This window comes from Nicotiana tabacum, chromosome 8, assembly GCF_000715075.1.
Source record: "Nicotiana tabacum cultivar K326 chromosome 8, ASM71507v2, whole genome shotgun sequence".
Classification (NCBI taxonomy): domain Eukaryota; kingdom Viridiplantae; phylum Streptophyta; class Magnoliopsida; order Solanales; family Solanaceae; genus Nicotiana; species Nicotiana tabacum.
The window spans coordinates 23,873,673-23,894,043 of record NC_134087.1 but is presented as its reverse complement, the minus strand read 5'-3'; the positions used below and the strand labels follow the sequence as shown (position 1 = coordinate 23,894,043).

General features: G+C 36.2%; 3 protein-coding genes across 3 annotated transcripts; 2 read left to right on the top strand and 1 right to left on the bottom strand.

The window, feature by feature from the left end:
* Positions 1-1,236: 1,236 nt before the first annotated feature.
* Positions 1,237-4,654, bottom strand: LOC107820619 (transcription factor bHLH62). Its single transcript, XM_016646934.2, has 7 exons — positions 3,467-4,654; positions 2,709-2,774; positions 2,527-2,595; positions 2,355-2,426; positions 2,067-2,138; positions 1,864-1,954; positions 1,237-1,592 (listed from the first exon to the last, which is right to left on the bottom strand). The coding sequence occupies exons 1-7, from the start codon at positions 4,475-4,477 to the stop codon at positions 1,573-1,575; spliced, it is 1,401 nt and encodes a 466-aa protein (XP_016502420.1). The 5' UTR covers positions 4,478-4,654; the 3' UTR covers positions 1,237-1,572.
* A 5,956-nt stretch (positions 4,655-10,610) lies between these two features.
* On the top strand, positions 10,611-11,422 carry LOC142163001 (uncharacterized). The gene is made up of 2 exons (XM_075220245.1): positions 10,611-11,033; positions 11,099-11,422. Exons 1-2 carry the CDS (start codon positions 10,611-10,613, stop codon positions 11,420-11,422), a joined length of 747 nt encoding a protein of 248 aa, XP_075076346.1.
* Positions 11,423-13,800: 2,378 nt separating this feature from the next.
* Positions 13,801-14,124, top strand: LOC142163000 (putative mitochondrial protein AtMg00820). Its single transcript, XM_075220244.1, has one exon. It carries the CDS (start codon positions 13,801-13,803, stop codon positions 14,122-14,124), a length of 324 nt encoding a protein of 107 aa, XP_075076345.1.
* The last annotated feature ends 6,247 nt before the right edge of the window (positions 14,125-20,371 follow it).

Below are 20,371 nucleotides of genomic sequence, written 5' to 3'. Positions count from 1 at the left end.
AATCTTTCTTATTAAAACAAGATAAGGCTGCAAAGCAGAAATATATTATTAAACCCCATAAACTTGATTTTTACTAACCTTTCATCAAATGATTAATCCATCTTTTTCTAAGGTATCTTTCCATGCATGAACTCCATTGCTCCATTTAACTTTTTCCTTGTTCATTTAACTAATTTGAATTAATTAAAAAATTATTAAAGTCCTCTGATTCGTTGGGTCTAGTCAGAATCTCACCAATTGCCAACCTGGGATTTTTTTGACGTCCCCCCTTAATTTAATCATTATTTCATTAAGAAAATAAGTGATTTACGACTTTTTTGTTTAATTGGACTTTTCAGCTCTGTAAAACAGAAGAACAGAAGCTTCTCTTTCTGGTTAATCTATTGAAGATTATCCCCCCAAAGAAAATGTGCTATTATAATGGCATCTAATTTGAAAATTATGAACATTTCAAATTTCAGCCAAGACAAAAAAAACGTAAGGTAATTTCTTATAATTTATCTAAGTTTTAGGTGAAGTTACATGGTACACGCAAAATACAACAGGTACTGAGTTAAAGTAGTCGATATGCACGCAAGGTGATTCAAACACCATCATTATCAAAAAAAATATGTACCATCATGATGTTTGATGGGAGGATGTGAAAGTCAAGAATTAGGGTAGAGGGTTAGTAGGTTTTTCTTTTAATATCAATAGTATTAGTATTACACCCGCTTTCTCTTATTCCGAGATTTCTAGTAGTGCATGTTGTTTGCTTCAGTTACCCTATTTTTCTTGCCGTTGTTACTTCATATTTTTTCTTGCTATTGTTATTGTTTCTTTTTCATACTCCACTATTATATATTTTTTCAGCCTAGCATCTATCGAAAACTGTTCATCTACCTTCACAAGGTAGGGGTAAGATCTGCGATTTTACGTACACACTACCCTCCCCAGACCCCATTCGTAAAATTTCACTAGGTATGTTGTTGTTGTTCATGGTTGACTCCCATCTCACACTAACTTCAGAGTTGTAACAAATTAATCATTTCATATGAGACTTTTAAGCAAAGGACACTAATACAGCTGGTTACAACATAACTAAATAATCATAAATGGTTGGAAATTTTCTGATTTAATCACTGTATAATTTGACACCAACCATAAGCAAATGTTTTGAAGATTTGGGATATATCTTGTCAATTGATATGATTATGTAAAAGAAAACTAATCGACAATGATTTGGAAAATGAAAGCTCGTAATAATATCTCTATTTTTATTGCTTTACAGAGAAATGTATCTTACATGAGGTGCTGTTAAGATTATGCACCCAAATTAACTATTTTTTCCTAATATTATACAGTACATACTACAACTCATCCAAAGTAAAAATTAGAATGCTTAAACCAATTATTGATTACAGTAAGTAGGAAAATAAATCCCTTAAGACTACACTTAATCTTGTCAATTAGTAATTTATGAAGCAGATTTAAACTAAAAATCTCTGCTTATATACAAGCAGTCTCTTTCTCCTGTGGGGTAAATTGTGGTCTTGTGGACAAATGAATGGTGATTACATCTCAATTTTCATGTTAAGACGTCGAATTAGGCGCTGCATTAAAAGAAACAAATGTATTAATCACAAGTTAATTTTTTTCTCATTATCAGCTAGAATTCATAGTATAAGCAGTGCAAGTCCCAGTGACAAATTCAGAATTTAGACGTCGTGAGCTCTAAAATGCATATCTAACTCTATTTATGCTTGTTTTTCAAGCATAGTCAACCCCCGAAATACTGAATTCTGCACTTTCCCATAATTTCTTCCCCCGCCTCCAAAAATAAAATAAAATAAAAAAACAAAAATTTGCTTCCCCTTTTCTTACCAGGAAAAGCTTGTGACTGTAATGTTAAATCCTGGTGGCTAAAACCCATCTGAACAATTGTTTGCAGTTCATCCTCACAGATTGTGTGAAGCTGAATCAAGAAAGTTGACAAAAACTAAATTAGAAAATGCAAATATTTTTACTGTCAAGACATATATATATATGAATAGTAATCTGCAGAGTAGTTGAAATAGGTTAATTACCTGAGTAAGATTTTCACAAAATCCATCTAGCGGGAACACTTGTTGGGAAAAAGAGCCATTTGGTTGACATATCTGAAAGAAAAAAAAAAACCCCATAAAATTCAATTAGAATGTAATATAAATGTTACAAGGAAGCCATTCATTGATTTGCTACGTTGCTCGGATTCTCCGAAAATGCGTTCGGTGCGTGTCAGATCCTTCAAAAGTAGTGCATTTTGAAGGATCCGACATGGGTGCAGCGGCATTTTGGAGAGTCCATCCAACATAGCTGATTTGTCAAAAACTTACATCTTTTGAGAGGAAATTATCTATGTGAAAATCCATTCTTGGGTTCACTGAAGCCAACTTCATGGATAGGAACTACAAAATGTTGCATTAAGAATCACTGATCAATTAAATGAAGAAAAAAGCAATGTCATGGGCCACTTTCATTATATTCTTTATCAGAACCTTGAATTACCTCAACTTGGCGTTGGAGTGACTGTACATAATTTATAATTTCGTCGAGCATTAATGCTTTTCCAGTCACCTGGTAAAAATTGTTTATTTAGGTTAGAATTGGATTTAAAATGGAAGTTAAACCTCCATATGATCTTAAAGAAAATGAGAAACAAAGAAATTAGTGAAGCATTTGGGACAAACCTTATTACAGCCTGGTACAAGATCTTGCAAAAACTTCATTCTTTGACTGATCTTCTCTCTACGAACCTAAGCAAATGGCAAACAAAGCGATCATTAGATAATACTAGAGATCAAAATTTCGCCTCCGACACTAGTAAATAAAAGTAAGCCCCTTCTAACAATTTAAGCTAGCGTTTGAACATAAATTTGGTTGAAACTTGAAAAAAGAGTTTTTAAAGTTATACTGAAGAGTAATTTTTAGAAGTTAAGTTTCGTTTGGACATACATTTTATTTAGAAAAAAGTTGAAGTATTATGAGTGGAAAAAAATATTTCTCTTAAAAACTGCCCTAACCAGTTTTTGAAAACTACAACAACAACAACAACAACAACAACAACAACAACAGCAACAGCAGCAGCAACAGCAACAACAACAACAACAACAACAACAACAACAACAACAACAACAACAACAACAAAAAATCCTGAATGTTCCCAATAGGCGAAAACTCAAAAAAAAATCAAAATTTTTCAAAAAACGGATCGTATTCCATGAACAAACGGTGTTTTTAATTTCTTTGAAAAAAACAACCAAAATCTATGGCCAAATGGGAGTTAAGTATTAGTCACACAATTCAACATGACAATAGACTGTGAGAACAATATATGTTAAAAAGATTATCTAAGTTGAATTAAAATGTATCCTCTATAACGGTGACGGTAAGATATCACACAGTTCAACAAAAAACACAAAAGAAATCAAGAATTTAAGAGGCTTACTCTTTCAGCTAGACTATGACTATCAGTAGCTTGACCTCTTCTTGCTCTAACATGAATCCAATCCTTTGTTGGCTTTTGCTCTTCCTTTCCTTCTTTCTCAGTTTCATCACATTCACTACCATTTGTTTCCTCCATTTTAACTGTTCCATTTTTCTTCCCATTACCTTCTGTTGATTTAGATCTCTTTTCCTTTGTACCATCTTCAGCTTCTTCAGCCCCATTATAGCTCTTTCCTTTTCCTCTTGAAACTGTTTTTCTTTTCCTAGAATTCATTACATTTGAAGTTTTTAACCCCATTTCACCACTTGGGATTTGCTTAGAAATAGAACACTCTTCATTGGAATTGGCATTATTAGGACCTGAATTTTTGCCCAAATCCAAATTTTCAAACATCATTTCCTCCTGTGTTTGGCCTGAATTTTTGTTCTGTAGTACAAGAGAAGGGCTACTCGATATTCTAGATAATTTTACACTTCCCATAGGCTCATTCCTAGATCTATGACTCAATTCTGTCCCAAATTGACTCGTTCTGCCATTAAAACTACAGCTACCAAAATAAGAAAATTTAGCAGCTCTATGTGAAAACTCTGGATTAGCTGAAAATGTAGGAAATTGAGGAAGATTTATTGGAACCGAAATATCAAAATTTGGTATATTATCTCGTAATTTTGGAGGAGAGTTTAAAGGTGTAGTATAACATGAAGTCATAGTGGAATCACTGTTATTAATATGATCATAATTCACAGCATAATCAGTGAGTTGAGGTGAAGGAGAGCTACAAATTGTGCCTAATTTTCCAATTAATTCGTGGAGTGCGAAATTATCGTTGGAATTTATAGAATTGGAGGCAACAGGAGATGAGACCATGGAGCTCAAAGCTGAATCAAATTGGGTGTATTGATCTGAAATGGAGTTTAGTTCATGAGGTGAAAATAGGGAATTTAATGGAATTTTGGGTTCAAATTGGAGGGGTGGTGGAATTCCACCATTAGAGAAGTAGTCTTTGTCCATGAAAATAGATTTAAGTTATGGCTGATTTTCTGCTATTTATTCTGTAAATGTGTAGTTATATATAGCTGGAAAAGAGAGAGAAAGGAGGAGATTGGTTAATGTTGGAGAAAGAAGATGCGGAGAGAAAGAAAGAGGGGAAGGAAAATAAAATGGAAGAGACTGAGATTAAATAGGCCAAAAGAAAAAGTTTTTGTTTTGACATTTTTGTATATGAGAATAATCAAATTGGAAAGATGTGATTAGACCTGACATAATGCATTGATATGATCTCAGATAGAAGGAGATGGAGATCGCGGATTAAGACACAAGATTATTAAGTAGCCGAGTATTGTCTCACTTTCCCACGGGGAAGTTTCGCCGCCGTTTGGAGCTCGTCATACCAGTAGTATTAGTACTATTATGGTATTGTTTTATTCTTAGATTTTTATTACTACATGTTGTTTCTTGTACTTAGATTATCTTATTATTTTATTGTTGTTAATGTCTCATTTTTTCAAATGCTTTCCTTATTATTTTCCCATGGTTTCTTTACTATTGGTTTTCTTTTTTAAAACTGCCTTAGAATGTATTTTTTGTGCCGAAAGTCTATCTAAAATAGCCTTTTCACTTCACAAGGTAAGAGTAATGTCTATGTATATACTATCCTTGTGGATCCCATTTTGTGGGATACATTTTAAACTTTAAATTCGCCTCTAACTGCAATTAGATTAAAAAAATCTCTAATAAAAATAAATTTAAATAGAGGAAACAATTGACTCTATAAAGATCTGTTGTCTTTTATATATTAATCTTTTATTTATTTATTTTATTGTTCTTTTGTGAATCACCAAAAAGATATCATATAGTAACTACATTTTGATATGTATAATGAGTCATAAAGCTAACACGAAAGTCCAATCTCCCTGTTGATAGTTGAAAATTACCAGTTATCCCTTTATCCATGCCTTGGTATAAGCTTTCGTCGATTTATGCAACAAATTTCCCCTACATTACTCTCGTTTAAGTCATGAACAAAATCTACATAATATGTTATGCGAAAATCATTTTTTAAAACAATTTAACGTGTTTTTGGCAGATCAATCACTGTATTATTCCAACTTCTCCGGTTTAATTGGATAATGTTGGATTTTCATCATCATCATCATCATCATCATCATCATAATAATAATAATAATAATAATAATAATAATAATAATAATAATAATAATAGTAGTAGTAGTAATTAATATAGTAATGATAATTACCAATCACTCAACTTCGTATCTTAGAAATTCATTAATGACAAACATGAATTCAAGTATTTCTCACATCTCTTCCCATAGGCACCAAGCAGAATTAATTAAGTAGATTGCTGGTTTAAAGGTTGAGAGCAAAGTCCAAACTAGCATATTTAATGGAGTAATTATTTCGTTAAGTGGTGAATTTTATGTGACGGTGAAAATTAAAACACTGGTTGTTTGGTTATCTGGAGAGGGTCTCGGTATAAAATTTAAACTTGGGATTACATTTATCTCGAATTTGATAATTAGTAATATTAGTAAAAATGGGTATAAATTATATGCTATTTATTCCATATAGTAGGATGTGAAATTATAGGCTTATAATCAAAAAATATTCTTATTCCAAACTAAACGTCACCGAAGGCATTATAAATATCTGTTCGGCTAAAATGGTCCAAAGATATTCTTAATATGGTGTGATACTGTCCGCTCTGGGTCAAGCTCGCGTGTTTTTTCTCAAAACTCGTACTATTAAGTAGCTTATTTTTCTTTTCTACTTCCCATGTGAAACTTTATTCATACACACCCAACAATATTTTTACATTTGTCCAATCATATGGAGATGTGCAACCTAGATTAACTAGAGAATTAATTTCTTGTTTTATGATCGATTACGTATAATTATCTTTTAAATGATAAATGACCTAACTTAGCGTAATATTATTTCTACACTATTAAAAGTATGGAGATAAATTCAAAGTGAAACGCTTGGAAATAAATCAATCAATTATATTAAATTCTAAACTGGTTGAGCATATTATATTAATCATAAAAATAAAAATAACTATATATTCTGAATGTATAGGATCTATCATTGTTGGATTATTTTTACTTTTGACCATCTACTTATTGTAACTGCATTTCTAACCTCCAACGCTTCTCGGTTAATCTAGTCAGAGCAGTAGTGACATAGTATTAACCTTCAGGCGATATTACATGATCAAAATCTGCAAAGAAGATTCGTGGATGGTCGGTTTGAAACTCTCTCAAGGCACTTTAACCTAAACGTATGCCGCCTGGGAGGAGAGTAAAAACTGCGATTCCGACGGTGAATTTGGGTGCGACAAATGCAGGGAAGGGTGGGAACCAAGGTGGTGACCATGGGAAAAGGATTTCTGAAGTTACCAATCCTAAGCTCAATGCAGCAGAGATTGAAACAATCAGCGATAAAGTGATTAATCCGGCAGAATTTCAACAAAATTCAGCTGAATTAGTGATACGGGAAACTAATTCCGATAGAGAGGGGAGCAAAATGAGCTCACAAGTCCAGAGGAGTACACCGGTTAAGGAGTGAGTGAAGAATTGGAATGAAGCAACAAAAAGCTTGGGTACAGGGGGAAGATGATCATGGGCTGATGAAGTTGAACTTGGTTGAGAAGAATGCAGGTAAGGAATCGAAATCTAAGGCATCTGTGTGGATAATTTTGATATACCAAAAATAACGAACGATGGCTTTAAGCTTGAGTTTGTTAACTCTACTACTATGGGGGAACAGAGGATAGTGAAAATAGAAGATGAAGATATTGTTACATAGATTGAATATTGGAGGAATGCTATAGTGTGTTATCTATTAGGAGCACACCCTCCATTTGAGAACAAGGAGGGGAAGAATGAAGTTATTCAAGGGGGAATATATCATTTTGATAACAAACCATTCATAGTTAAGGCTTGGAATGCAAACATGGAATTTACTCGAGAGAATTATTTTCAGTTCTTATTTGGGTCAAACTTGGGGTTGGACTTTAAGTACTGGAGTGCAAAGAGTTTGAGCAAAATTGGTAGCCTAATAGGGAAACCTCTCATGGTGGACAAGAATATTGAAAAGAAACTTGGACTGAACTTTGCAAAATTATTGGTTGAAGTGAAAGTTGGTGAAAATTTGCTAGAGGTGATTTACTTTAGAAATGAGAAAGGTAATGTGATTGAACAAAGAGTAACATATGAGTGAAAGTCTTCTATATGCTCTAGTTGTAACAAGTATGGGCATATAGAAGATATTTGAAGGAAAAACAAGAGAACAATGGAAGGCAAGGAACAGGAAGGAAGCAAACAACCAGAGAAGGTTACACAACAGAATCTGAAAATGAGATGAATATAGTAAATGTACAGGAGGATAAGGGGGTCAAAGAAATAGGGAGGGAGGATATGTATGGCAGATGGCAAAGACCAAATCCCAGAAAGGGGCTTCAGGGATGGGTACAACCTCATAAACCAACCAATATGGTCAAGCAGACACATTCAGTGGTGCCTGTGGCCAATACATTTTAGAACCTGGAGAAAGATAAGGCAAAAATAAGTACTGCTAATGAATGAATGAAAGGAGGGAGTGGTACCATCTTCCCTATAGGGGATGGTTAAGCTGATGAGTTGGAATACAAGAGGCCTTAATGGCCTCAGTAAGCATAAAGAGGTTAAACTCTTCTGTAATGATCAGAATGCTGGACTAGTTTGGCTACTAGAAACTAGACTAAAAAGTAATAAGGTGGAGAATACTATTAATGCTATATTTGTAGGGTGGCAATACTAGAAATCATATCACACAATAATGGTAGAGTTGTGGTAGTGTGAAAATCAGAATGGTATGGGGTGAGGATCATTAATGAAATTGCACAGGAAGTAACTTGCCAAATAAAGTATATTCCTATGCAAGTCACTTTCATGGTCACATTTGTGTATGCACATAATCTCAGAGATGAGAAGAAAATATTATGTGACTTTGTCCACCAGATGAGCATAGCCTGCCAGCTTTCATGGATAATCATGGGGGACTTCAATGTAGTACTGCAGTAGGAAAACAGAATTGGAGGGAACCAAGTAGCACTCAGTGAGGTGGTGGAATTTCAGGAGTGTATTGATAAATGCATACTTATGGAGTTACCAAATAATGGATACAAGTACTCATGGAATGACAAGTAGGGGACAAATAGAATTTGTTCAAAAATAGATTGGCTGTTTGTTAATAGGGAATGGATAGATACCATGGAACAATGTAAAACTCATGCATTTTCAAAAGGGGTGAGTGACCACTGTCCATTAGTGGTAGAGATGATCTAGACACATGCAAGGAAAAGGAAAGCTTTCAAATACTACAACATGTGGAAAAAACATCATGACTTCATACACATTGTTGAAGAGGGATATGCAATGCAAGTGGAGGGGTGTAAGATGTATCAAATAATAAAGAAGTTAAAGGCTTTGAAACAGAAACTCAGAACATTACACAAGAGAAATTTTAGCAATGTCATAAATAAAGCTAACAAAGATAGGGAGGAAGTGCAGAAACTGCAAGCTATGCTACATGAAATACCACTAGATCAGAATCTTAAATAGAAGGAGAAAGATGCAAGGGATAAGTTCAGAGAATCATCACTTACGGCAAAAAATTTCTTGATGCAGAGAAGTAAGGCCACATGAATTAGACTTGGAATGATAATACCAAGTATTTCTTCTCCATTATTAAACAGAGAAGATTAGTGCAATCAATGACCCAAATTAATGATGAGTAGAAACAACTGCAAACTGATCCTGAGAAGATTGTTGATATGTTTGTCAGCTATTATAAGAAGCTATTAGGTACTAATGGAGGAACTAGGAGAAAGGCATGGCAGGGATTCCTAAAGCAAAGAAGTGTGTTGGCTGTGCAACAACAATTAGAGCTGATAAAGGATATAACTGCACAGGAGGTCAGGAAAGCAATGTTCAATATTAATGTCAATACGAGTCCTGGGCCTGATGGATATGGAGCAGGGTTCTACAAAGATGCATGGACAGTGGGTCACAAAGATATCACTGATGTTAGATCTGATTTTAATGTTGCAAATAATATATATTTGTTTTATGTGCAGGAACTCATGGACAACACTCAAAGACTGAAGGAATCAATCAGAGATGATTAAGGAATCAATGGTTAGCTACGAGATGGAAGCAATCAATCAAGGAAATTAAGGAAAGCAATCCGGGATTAGCAAAGATCAAGCAATCAATGGATAGCTACGAGATGGAAGGAATCAAGGAAAGCAATTCGGAATTAGAGAAATTAATCAAAGCCAAGACGGAATCAATCATGCCTATACTTAAGGAATCAAATAAATCGAGCATATCCAAATCTTGAAGGTGCAAGATCTGGGAAGCATATATGGAAAATCATTCAAGTCTCTTGTAATCATAGCCGTTGTTGTATGGCCTTATTCTTCGAAAAAATCAATTTCTCTCCAAGGATCAAATCTCTTGGGTTGGCAAATCTCTCCAAAAACCAAGCCTATCTCAAAGTATTTAAACTTGTATCTGTACCCTAGAGTCATATACTTTGATCGAACCAAATACCATCTCTTTATTCTACTACAAACAAATATTGTAGCTCTACTAGATCTGCCGTGTAACAAGTTAGAGAAGAAAGAGAGAACAACACTGGTGAGACATTGTATCAAAAGAAACGAGTGAAATAGGAACTAAGCGATCGGTGTAGATCACACCATTCTCTGTAGTCTCAAAGAAACCCATTCACTGAAAAAGAACTCCCTTGCAACCCAAGGGGACTGAACTAGGATTCACATTGAATCCGAACCAGTATAAAAATTCCGGTGTCTTTAATTCCTGCATTTAATTTCTGCATCTTAAACTCTGTCTTTACTAGTATCAAGTTCTTATATCCAGTCGACTAATCGTAAAACTCGTCAACTGATAGCTATTAAGTTTAAAAATAAACAATTCACCCCCTTCTTGTACTTTCAATTGGTATTAGAGCAAGGCTCACACTTTTCTTTTTTATCATAGGAGCACTTTTCCAAGAAGGTAATTCCCAAGTAAGGCTACCATACTTCAATAGACAACATTTCTCCCACTGGAAAGTATGTATGGAAATATATGCAAAGGCATATGATGTTAAAGTGTGGAGATTCATCAAAAAGGGAAACTATCCTCTGCCGACTGCTGCTCAACCTCTTACTGATCCTGAAGATATAGACTCATATACAGATGAGAAAATGGCAGTTGTGCAAGTCAACAACAAGGCAAGAAATTTGTTCTATAATGCTATAAGTTGTGAAGAATATGAAAAAATCTCCAGCTGTGATACGACCAAAGAAATGTGGGATAAGCTTGAAGTTACATACGAAGGAACCAACAAAGTGAAGGAAACACATATCAACATGTTGGTTCACGATTATGAACTCTTCCAAATGAAAGAAGGAGAATCCATTGAGGAAATGTTTGTCAGATTCAGAAAAATCATTAGCGACCTAAAAGCTTTCGGCAAACCATACACAAGTGGTGATCAAGTTAGAAAGATTCTTACAAGCTTACCAACCACTTGGCAAACTAAGTAGTCATACTTGAATCACAGGATCTGAATAAATTATCTTATGATGAACTTCGTGGAGAACTCATAGCCTTCGAAAAGACACATCTCAAGAAAACAAACCAAGAAGAAAAGAACAAAATAGTTGCATTCAAGGCCACAACTGAGATAGCTGAGAATGATATCAATGATGATCCTAAAGCTCTTCAAGAAGAAATTACTATGATGTCGAAAAACATGGCTGACTTAATGAGAAGATTCAGGAATATGAGAAGAGGAAGGATTCCACCTAGACGAACCAGGCAATACAACGAACAAGATAAGAATGATGGAAAATGCTATGAGTGTGGAAGATTTGGACATATTTAAGCCGAATGTCCAGATCTAAAAAGAAAAATCTCCAAAGGTTTCAACAAAAATAAATCATTTGGAAGCTGGAGTGGTGAAGACAGTTCAGAACACGAAAAAGTAGCAAATCTTTGCTTCATGACAATTCTAGAAAACAATATGAACAAACTTTCAGGATGCTGGACAGACGAGGATACTTCAGATGACGAATGCAAAGATAACATTGAAAAATGCTTCATGGCTCTAGGTGAAACAAGTGAGGTAAGGTCTTATAATTGTGAAAGATATAAGAATTGCAGGATATTCTTGATCTCACTTTGAAAGAGTCTCAAAAAATGATGGATGAACTAAAGAGACTCAACAAAGAAATAAAAGACTGGAAACTCAAACATAAAGTATGTGAAATTGAAAAAGAAGTACTTCAAGAAGAGTTTGAGGAATTGCAAATGTAACTCAGTAGCATGCGCAAATCCACCAGTCATAGTTCTATCAAGTCAAACCAGGCGACTTACAAGCCAACTAGAAAAGGACCAGCCAGAATTGAGTTCACTAGTACTAACACAACTGAAAGACCCAAAAATGGGTCAGGAATTATGTGTCACAACTGCAATAAAAGTGGACATAAATATTCTTTTTGTCATTTTCGTAAGTCAAATATTTCAGGATGGATTTGGAGACCCAAAAATGATCCTGAACCTAGTAACACTAACCAACCAGGACCCAAGCAAGCTTGAGTACTTAAAAGAAAGTAATCACTATGTTTTGCAGGAACACTACAGAAGAAATTGCAAAGGAAAATGGTACTTAAACTGTGTGTGTTCTAGTCACATGACAGGTGATAAAAACCTGTTCAAAGAAGTTACAAAAATAGACGGAGGAAGTGTTAAGTTTGGCGATGACTCAAAAGGAAAAATAATCGGTACCGGAACAATCCCCTTCAATAACAACTGTGATATCACTGAGGTTTATCTACTTGATGGGCTTAATTACAACCTTCTGAGCATAAGTCAGCTATGCGACCCAGGATATGAGGTAATGTTTAAGAAAACAGGTTGTACTATTGAAAATGAGACATGTAAAACAATCCTCTCAGGTAAAAGGTATGAAAATGTTTACATTCTTGATGGTTTTGAAAATATTGATGGTCATATCTGCTTAACTTCCATATATGATGATCCCTGGTTATGGCATATGAAACTTGGTTATGCAAGCATGCATCTGATAGAAAAACTTTCCAAGCATGAGTTAGTTATTGGCTTACCTAAGTTGAATTTCTCTAGAAATCATATATGTGATACTTGTCAAATTGGAAAACAAAATAGAAACTCTTTCAAAAATAAGGATATTGTATCTACTTCTAAACGCTTGCAATTGCTTCATATGGATTTATTTGGGCCTACTAGAACTGCTAGCATAGGAGGAAAAGGATATGTTTTTGTTATTATTGATGATTATCCGCGTTTTACCTAGGTGATTTTCTTATCTCATAAAGATGAAGCGTTAAGAAACTTTGAGGTTTTCTGTAAGAAGGTCGAAAGAGAAAAAGGGTATCTGATTACAACAATCCAAAACGATCATGAAGGAGAATTTGAAAGCAGAGCATTCGAAGATTTTTGTAATGATCAAGGATATACTCATAATTTCTCTGCACCAAGATCACCCCAACAGAATGGTGTTGTGGAACAGAAAAATAGAACACTACAAGATATGGCAAGAACGATGCTATTAGATCATTCTCTACCAAACCATTTTTGGGCAGAAGGAGTAAGTACAACATGTCACATTCTCAACCGATGTCTCATAAGGTCAATTCTGAAGAAAACCCTTTATGAACTATGGAAAGATAAACGTCCTAATATTAGTTACTTTCATCCCTTTGGAAGTAAGTATTTCATTCACAATAATGGTACGAACAATCTTGGAAAATTTGATCCAAGAAGTGATGAAGTTATTTTTCTGGGTTATTCACTAAACAGTAGATCCTTTAGAGTATACAACAAACGCACGATGTGTGTGGAAGAATCTGTGCATATTATATTTGATGAAAATAACTCCTCGGTCGAGAAAGGTATTATTGTAGGTGATGAAGATCAAATTCAAGAAAGCCAGGAGACAAGCAAATCGCAAAAGTCGACTGATGGATCTGACGTTGTGATAGAGTCAACTAATGAAACCAACAATAATCCACTAGAACCACCGAAGGAGTCGAGTGCTCATACAGTTCACCCAAACGAATGGAGAAGTGAACCTGAATATCCTCAAAAATTAATCATAGGAGATCCAAATGAGGGAATGAAACCAGGGGAACTCTCAAGAAGAAAACAAACATAGCACTGATCTCTCAGATTGAGCCAAAGAAAATAGAGGAAGCTCTTAAAGACTCGAGCTTGATGTAAGCGATGCAGGAAGATTTAGATCAATTCGATAAAAATCAAGTATGGAAATTGATACCCAAACCTGAAAACGCTCCTGGGATAGGAACAAAGTGGGTCTTCAGAAATAAGCTCAATGAGGATGGAAAAGTTGTAAGAAACAAAACCAGATTAGTTTCTCAAGGATATTCACAACAAGAAGGAGTTGACTATGATGAAACCTTTTCCCTAGTAGCTCGACTGGAATCTATACGAATTCTTTTGGCATATGCATCCTTTAAAGGATTCAAGTTATTTCAGATGGATGTTAAAAGTGCCTTTTTAAATGGTTTCATTGAAGAGGAAGTATAGAAAACCACGATAAATCACAAGAACCAGGGCAAGAACACAATCAGTACACCAATACTCATAAACCAAACAAAGAATGTCAAAAATTAGGGCTTTTTAGTATAAACGAGTTAAAGTTGTAGCAAACTTACGAAATTAGTCAAAACACATAAGAAGCAGAAGATTAAACACTCAAAAATCATCAAACATTTTGTAAAACAAATTTTCGGAAATCCTAGTTTAGAAAAAGTTGAAAATCATTTGAAAATCATACAATTCTTGTAAAGAAAATCATACAATTCTTGTAAAGAATCTCAAGGTTGTTGTAAAACTCATATGAAACAAGTTCAAATCATCTCAGATATGTACAGATCTAAGAGATTCATAAAAAGAAATTAGGGTTTCGAAGAGAACAACACAAAGGTGAAGAAACATGCTTAGCAACCCATAGATCATAGTCAATATAGGACGATCTTACTCGGAATCACACTGGAACGGCCTGAAACAGGCGAGAAAGGGACCATAGATGCAAGCCAACTAATCCTGGTCCCTTGAGGACCTTGGAGATGGCGATATCAACGTGAGAGAGGCTAATAGAGTCCTGGGGGTGGTGAAAGACCACTAGAGATAGCCATAGATGAGTGACGATTAGGTTTGATTAAAGTTAGGTTTGAGAGCATTTGAGAGAAGAGAAGGGTGTTTTGCTACTGGTTCTATATGCTTGTGTTCATCCTGACTATTTATGTTAAGACCTATATCTTTCTCCTTGAATCAGTGTCGATTTAACTATTTGTTTCGTTAAAATTACGTGTTAAATCCTGACTATTCATTTCTTACCTTATTTTATTTGCTAAACTTGTGACTCTATACGTGATTTTCTCCTTGGCTATTTGAAATTCTTATTCTCTGATTTGATTTGAACTCTTTTCATTAACAAACTTTGATTCTTATTTTTTGATTGAACCCTTTGCCTTAATTAGCTTTCCTGTTGCCTTATTTGCTGATCTTTATTGATTGTTACCTTGATTGAAACTTTTGTTCATTTACTCCTAATTATCTACTCTATACCCGAACTTTACTTGATTCTTTTCCTTAAATATCTAGTATGATTTTACCGTTGATTTGATTTTCCCTTGATTAAGGGGAAGACTTGCTGATTTTTATATGTGATTGATTCCTTGAATCTCTCTAATTACTACTGAATTGACCCCTTACCTTATTTTGCTAAGCTTTTGATTACTATATATACTCCTTCCTATTCTCACTTCTGAGGACAGAACATTAGTTCACAAAAGCACACTTACACTCTAAGTCTTCTTTCTCTTCTGCTACTTGTTCTAGCTAGCTGAAAGCCAAGGCTAGATCTTGGAACTTCATCTGCTTTATATTCTGCACCCTTTTCTTCAACTGGTATGTCTCTAGTTAAGTTTTAAAATCCAAACCCTATGTGTTTCATTCCTGCACCATACAAGTAGTTCCTCCACATCTTTAGTGCATGAATCACCGCAGCTAACTCTAAATCGCGGATCGAGTAGTTCTCCTCGCTCTTTCTTAATTGTATAGAAGCATAATCCACAACCTTACCATGCTGCATCAACACATAACCCAATCCAATGCCAGAAGCGTCACAATAGATCACATAACTATCGGTCCCTTCTGGAAGCGTTAGAACTGGTGCTGACGTTAATTTGTCCTTTAATGCCTGGAAACTCCGTTCACAACCATCATTCCATTAAAACTTTGCTCCCTTCTGAGTCAACTTTGTCAAAGGTGCTGAAAGGGAAGAAAATCCTTCCACAAATCTCCTGTAATAACCTGCCAAACCGAGGAAGCTACGAACCTCCGTCGGTGTTGTGGGCCTAGGCCAAGTCTTTACTGCCTCAATATTTTGTGTATCCACCCAAATGCCTTCACCCGAAATGATATGCCCAAGGAAAGTTACAGAGGTCAACCAGAATTCATATTTAGAAAATGTTGCATACATCTTCCTTTTTTGTAGAACTCTGAGCACAATACGTAGATGACCAGCATGCTCATCCTCTGAACAAGAATATACCGATATATTGTCAATAAATACAATTACGAACATATCTAAAAAAGTCCTGAACACACGGTTCATCAAATCCATGAATACTGCTGGGGCATTGGTCAAACTGAATGACATAACCCGAAATTCAAAGTGCCCATATCTAGTCCTGAATATTGTCTTCGGAATATCTTCATCCTTAACCCTTACCTGATGGTACCCGGACCTCAAGTCTATCTCTGAAAAACACTTGGCACTTTGCAACTGATCGAATAAATCATCAATTCTCGGGAGCGAGTACTTATTCTTGATCATCACCTTATTCAGTTGCCTATAATCAATACACATTCATAAGGAACCATCTTTCTTTCTCACAAACAAAATAGGTGCTCCCCACGGTGACGTACTAGGTCTAATAAAGCCTTTTTCAAGTAAGTCCTTTAATTGTTCTTTCAACTCTTTCAGCTCTGTGGGGGCCATTCTATAGGGAGGAATATATATTGGGTGAGTATCTGGTAGTAGATCAATAGAAAACTCAATTTCTTGCTCTGGCGGGAGACCCGGAAGCTCATCGGGGAAAACATCGGGATACTCATTCACCACAGGGATGGACTTAATGGTTGGTGACTCCACTTCCACATCCTGAACCGGAACTAAGTGATAAATACAACCCTTTCTGATCATCTTCCTTGCCTTGAGATAGAAAATGAATCTTCCTCTCGGCGATGCCGTATTACCTTTCCACTCAAAAACAGGCTCCCCTGGAAATTGAAATCGGACTATCTTTGATCTACAATCAACATTGGCATGACAAGAAGTCAACCAATCCATACCCATTATAACATCAAATTCTACCATATCTAGCTCGATTATGTCTGCTATGGTAGGTCGACCATGAACTACTATTATACAACCCCTATATACTTGCTTAGTTATCACCGAGTCCCTAACATGTGTAGATACCTCAAAAGGTTTAACCAATTCAGGTTCTATTCCAAACTTACCAGCAACTAGCGGAGTAATGTATGATAAGGTGGAACTTGGGTCAATCAGTGCATATACATCATATGAGGAGACTGATAATATACCTGTAACAACATCAGGCGATGACTCCTGACTTGTTGTCCTACCAACGCATAAATATGGTTCTGAGAGTTGCTCGAGCTAGATGCTCCACCTCTACCTCTACCACGACTCATTACTGCTTGGGGACCTTGCCCAGAGGGCGTACTGATGATGACGAATCAGCTGCAGATCCCGACGGCTGAGCTATACTTGCATCACCCCTCATCGGACAATCCCTTATAATGTGGCCTGGATAACCACAAGAATAACAAACACCTAACCCCATAAGGCACTACCCGGTGTGTTGCTTACCATATTGAGTACATCGTGGCAATGGTGGCCTCATCTGAATTGACTCACCTCTATACTAAGAACATGAGGCCCTGAAATCTTTTACCACCTCGAAACTCACGAGAAAGATCCAAAGACCTCGCTCTCTTATTCTGGGCCCTATCATGCTCACGATTGACCTCTGTTTCTGTTTACGCTCCTCTACACCCTGAGCATATGCCTGAATACGAGAAATATCCATGTCTGGCTGAAGTGAGACCGACATACAATCGTTAAGCAAGTAAGTCTCTAATCCCATCACGAACCGATGAACCCGATCCTCCATCTTAGATACAATACTGGGAGCATACCTAGCCAATGAATCAAACTGAAGACTGTACTCCCGAACACTCATGTTACCCTACCGAAGGGTCAAGAACCTATCAACTCTGGCCCGTCTAAGCTTTAATGGCAGATAATGACGAAGAAAAGCTTCTGTAAACTCCTACCATACTGCTGGAGGGGCATCCTCACCTCTGGACAATTCCCAAAACTTATACCTATTAACTGCAACATCTCGGAGTCTATAGGAATCTAGCTCAACTGACTCAGTTGCAATGGCCTTCATTACCGTAACGTCCTCTGCACTCTACCAATAAATACCTGAGGGTCCTCGTTTGGATCTGCTCTAGTGAACACCGAAGGGTCTAAATTAATAAAGTCATGAACCCTCGCACTCACGGGCCTATCTACATGACCAATACCTACTCCCTGACACCGAGCCCGTGCAACTAATAATCGGGTCAATAAATGAATATCATCTCTCATCTCCTAATCCAGTGCATCCGGCTGAGGTGCTGAATGTACAGGGGCGAGCGCTGGAGATGGTGCCCCTTGGAGCTCTTCTAGAAAGGGCGGGGTATGTGAAGTATGAGATGGAACCTCACCATGAGACTCTCCCCGAGCCTTGGTAACAAGTGGCGCTCCCCTAGTAGTCTCACCAGCCACGGACTTTCCCTTCTGGGCGGCCGTACTCTTTGGAGGCATCGCTGAAAATATAACGTATCGTTAGGAACATGAATTCTTGTATCGCACGATCTGAGATAAAAAGAGAGGATAACATCCTATATGTCCTGTAGCCTCCTTTATAAGTGTGGTGTACGACACACCTATAAACAAGACTCTACTAGACACATTCTGTTGACAACCCTAGGACAAAACTACTCTGATACCACTTTTGTCACGACCCACAACGATGGACCGCGATGAGTGTCTAAGTCCTACCTGTCAAACACCCCTAAGCATGTGTCTAAGATATGAACCTGAATAACATCTGTTGCATTACAAAAAATAACATAGGTGAAAGAAACCTGCCATCAAGGCATATGTATGTATACATGCAGGATATAGTGGGCAAGCTGGCAAGGCTGCTATAGACAATTATACATCCAAAATTGAAAGCCGACAAGGCCACATACAACCCAACTAGACATACTATCCATATACCTCGAACAAAAATATAACTATACAAAGATGGGACTGAGCCACGTCATACCCATATACATATATTTAACGTTTCGTGCCAAAATCAAAACCAGCTCCGGATCAAATGGAGCACGCTAACTCTCGCTGATCAGGGATCCTAAGAAGAGGGACCGTTAGCTTACCTACCTGCACCTGGGGGCATGAAACACAGGCCCCGTGAAATAGAGCTTCAATACAAAAAATGCACTGAGTATGTAAGGCATGAAAATTAGTACGTAAAAGACATGGATGAAACATGGAATAAGGAAACACATCTTTAAATCTGAATAACTTTATAAATTTTGAAACGTTTATAATGTCATGCACGTGCGTAAAAATGTTGTGCCATGCATAGGTATGGGTGTATATAATATCATCAAGCCACTGAAGGCATCCCATCATATCATCTCGTCCATTGTGGGCAACATCATCAACATATACCAGCTGATCAAGTGGTGATGCGTATATAACGTCGTGACATTTTTCCATATTCCATATACATATATTTACATATATACACATATATAACACCATCTGGTCATGGGTCAATGCACATGTATAAATGAGTGAAATGCATGAAAAATACGTAAAAATCTCAATATTCCTTCCGGATAAACTTTTCCAACTACGTATTATTCTAAGACCCATGAACAGAAGATAATAATAATTCTCATGGGGAATCAAGAATATAGACACCCCTACTATTTTTATTGATAGAGTAATTTATAGAAACTGTGTATTTGCTTGTTTCTTCCGTATCATATGGACCATGCCAAAAGAAAGAAGGGAGGACCTTAACATACCTGGAGTAGGAACAACTCCGTATAAGTATCCCGTCGGAAACCTTCGTGGATTGAATTTAGAACCCAAAAATTGGATTTAAGCTTCTGCGCCTTTGAACTTGAGGAACGAAATTGGTTTTGGATTTGAAATTTTTTTGGACAAATGGATTATGTTCCTACTTTCTTGGTTTGAAATTTTAAGAGCAAAATGTTTTTGATTCTTGAAGTTTTGGAAAGATGTTCCTACGTTCTTGGTTTGAAATTTTAAGAGCAAAATGTTTCTGATTCTTTGCAATTTGGAAAGAATCACATTTTCCTTGGAGTCATTTTTGGTTCAGATACCACTTTACCAGATAAGTTAGTTATCCAATTCTTGCTTATGCCTAGGTGGCAATAAGTGACTACTTAGTCACTTTATATCTTGGTGGCTTCTTGCCACGTTGTTTGGGGATAATTATTAAGTTTTTATCCGCTTATTAGTTAATCGGGTAATGTCCTATTACCCGATAATTAATTAATTACCACAAATTACTTAAAATTCTATTTATTTTTAAAATACTTCATATATGCTTTATATATTATACTACCATGGTCATATGGTACC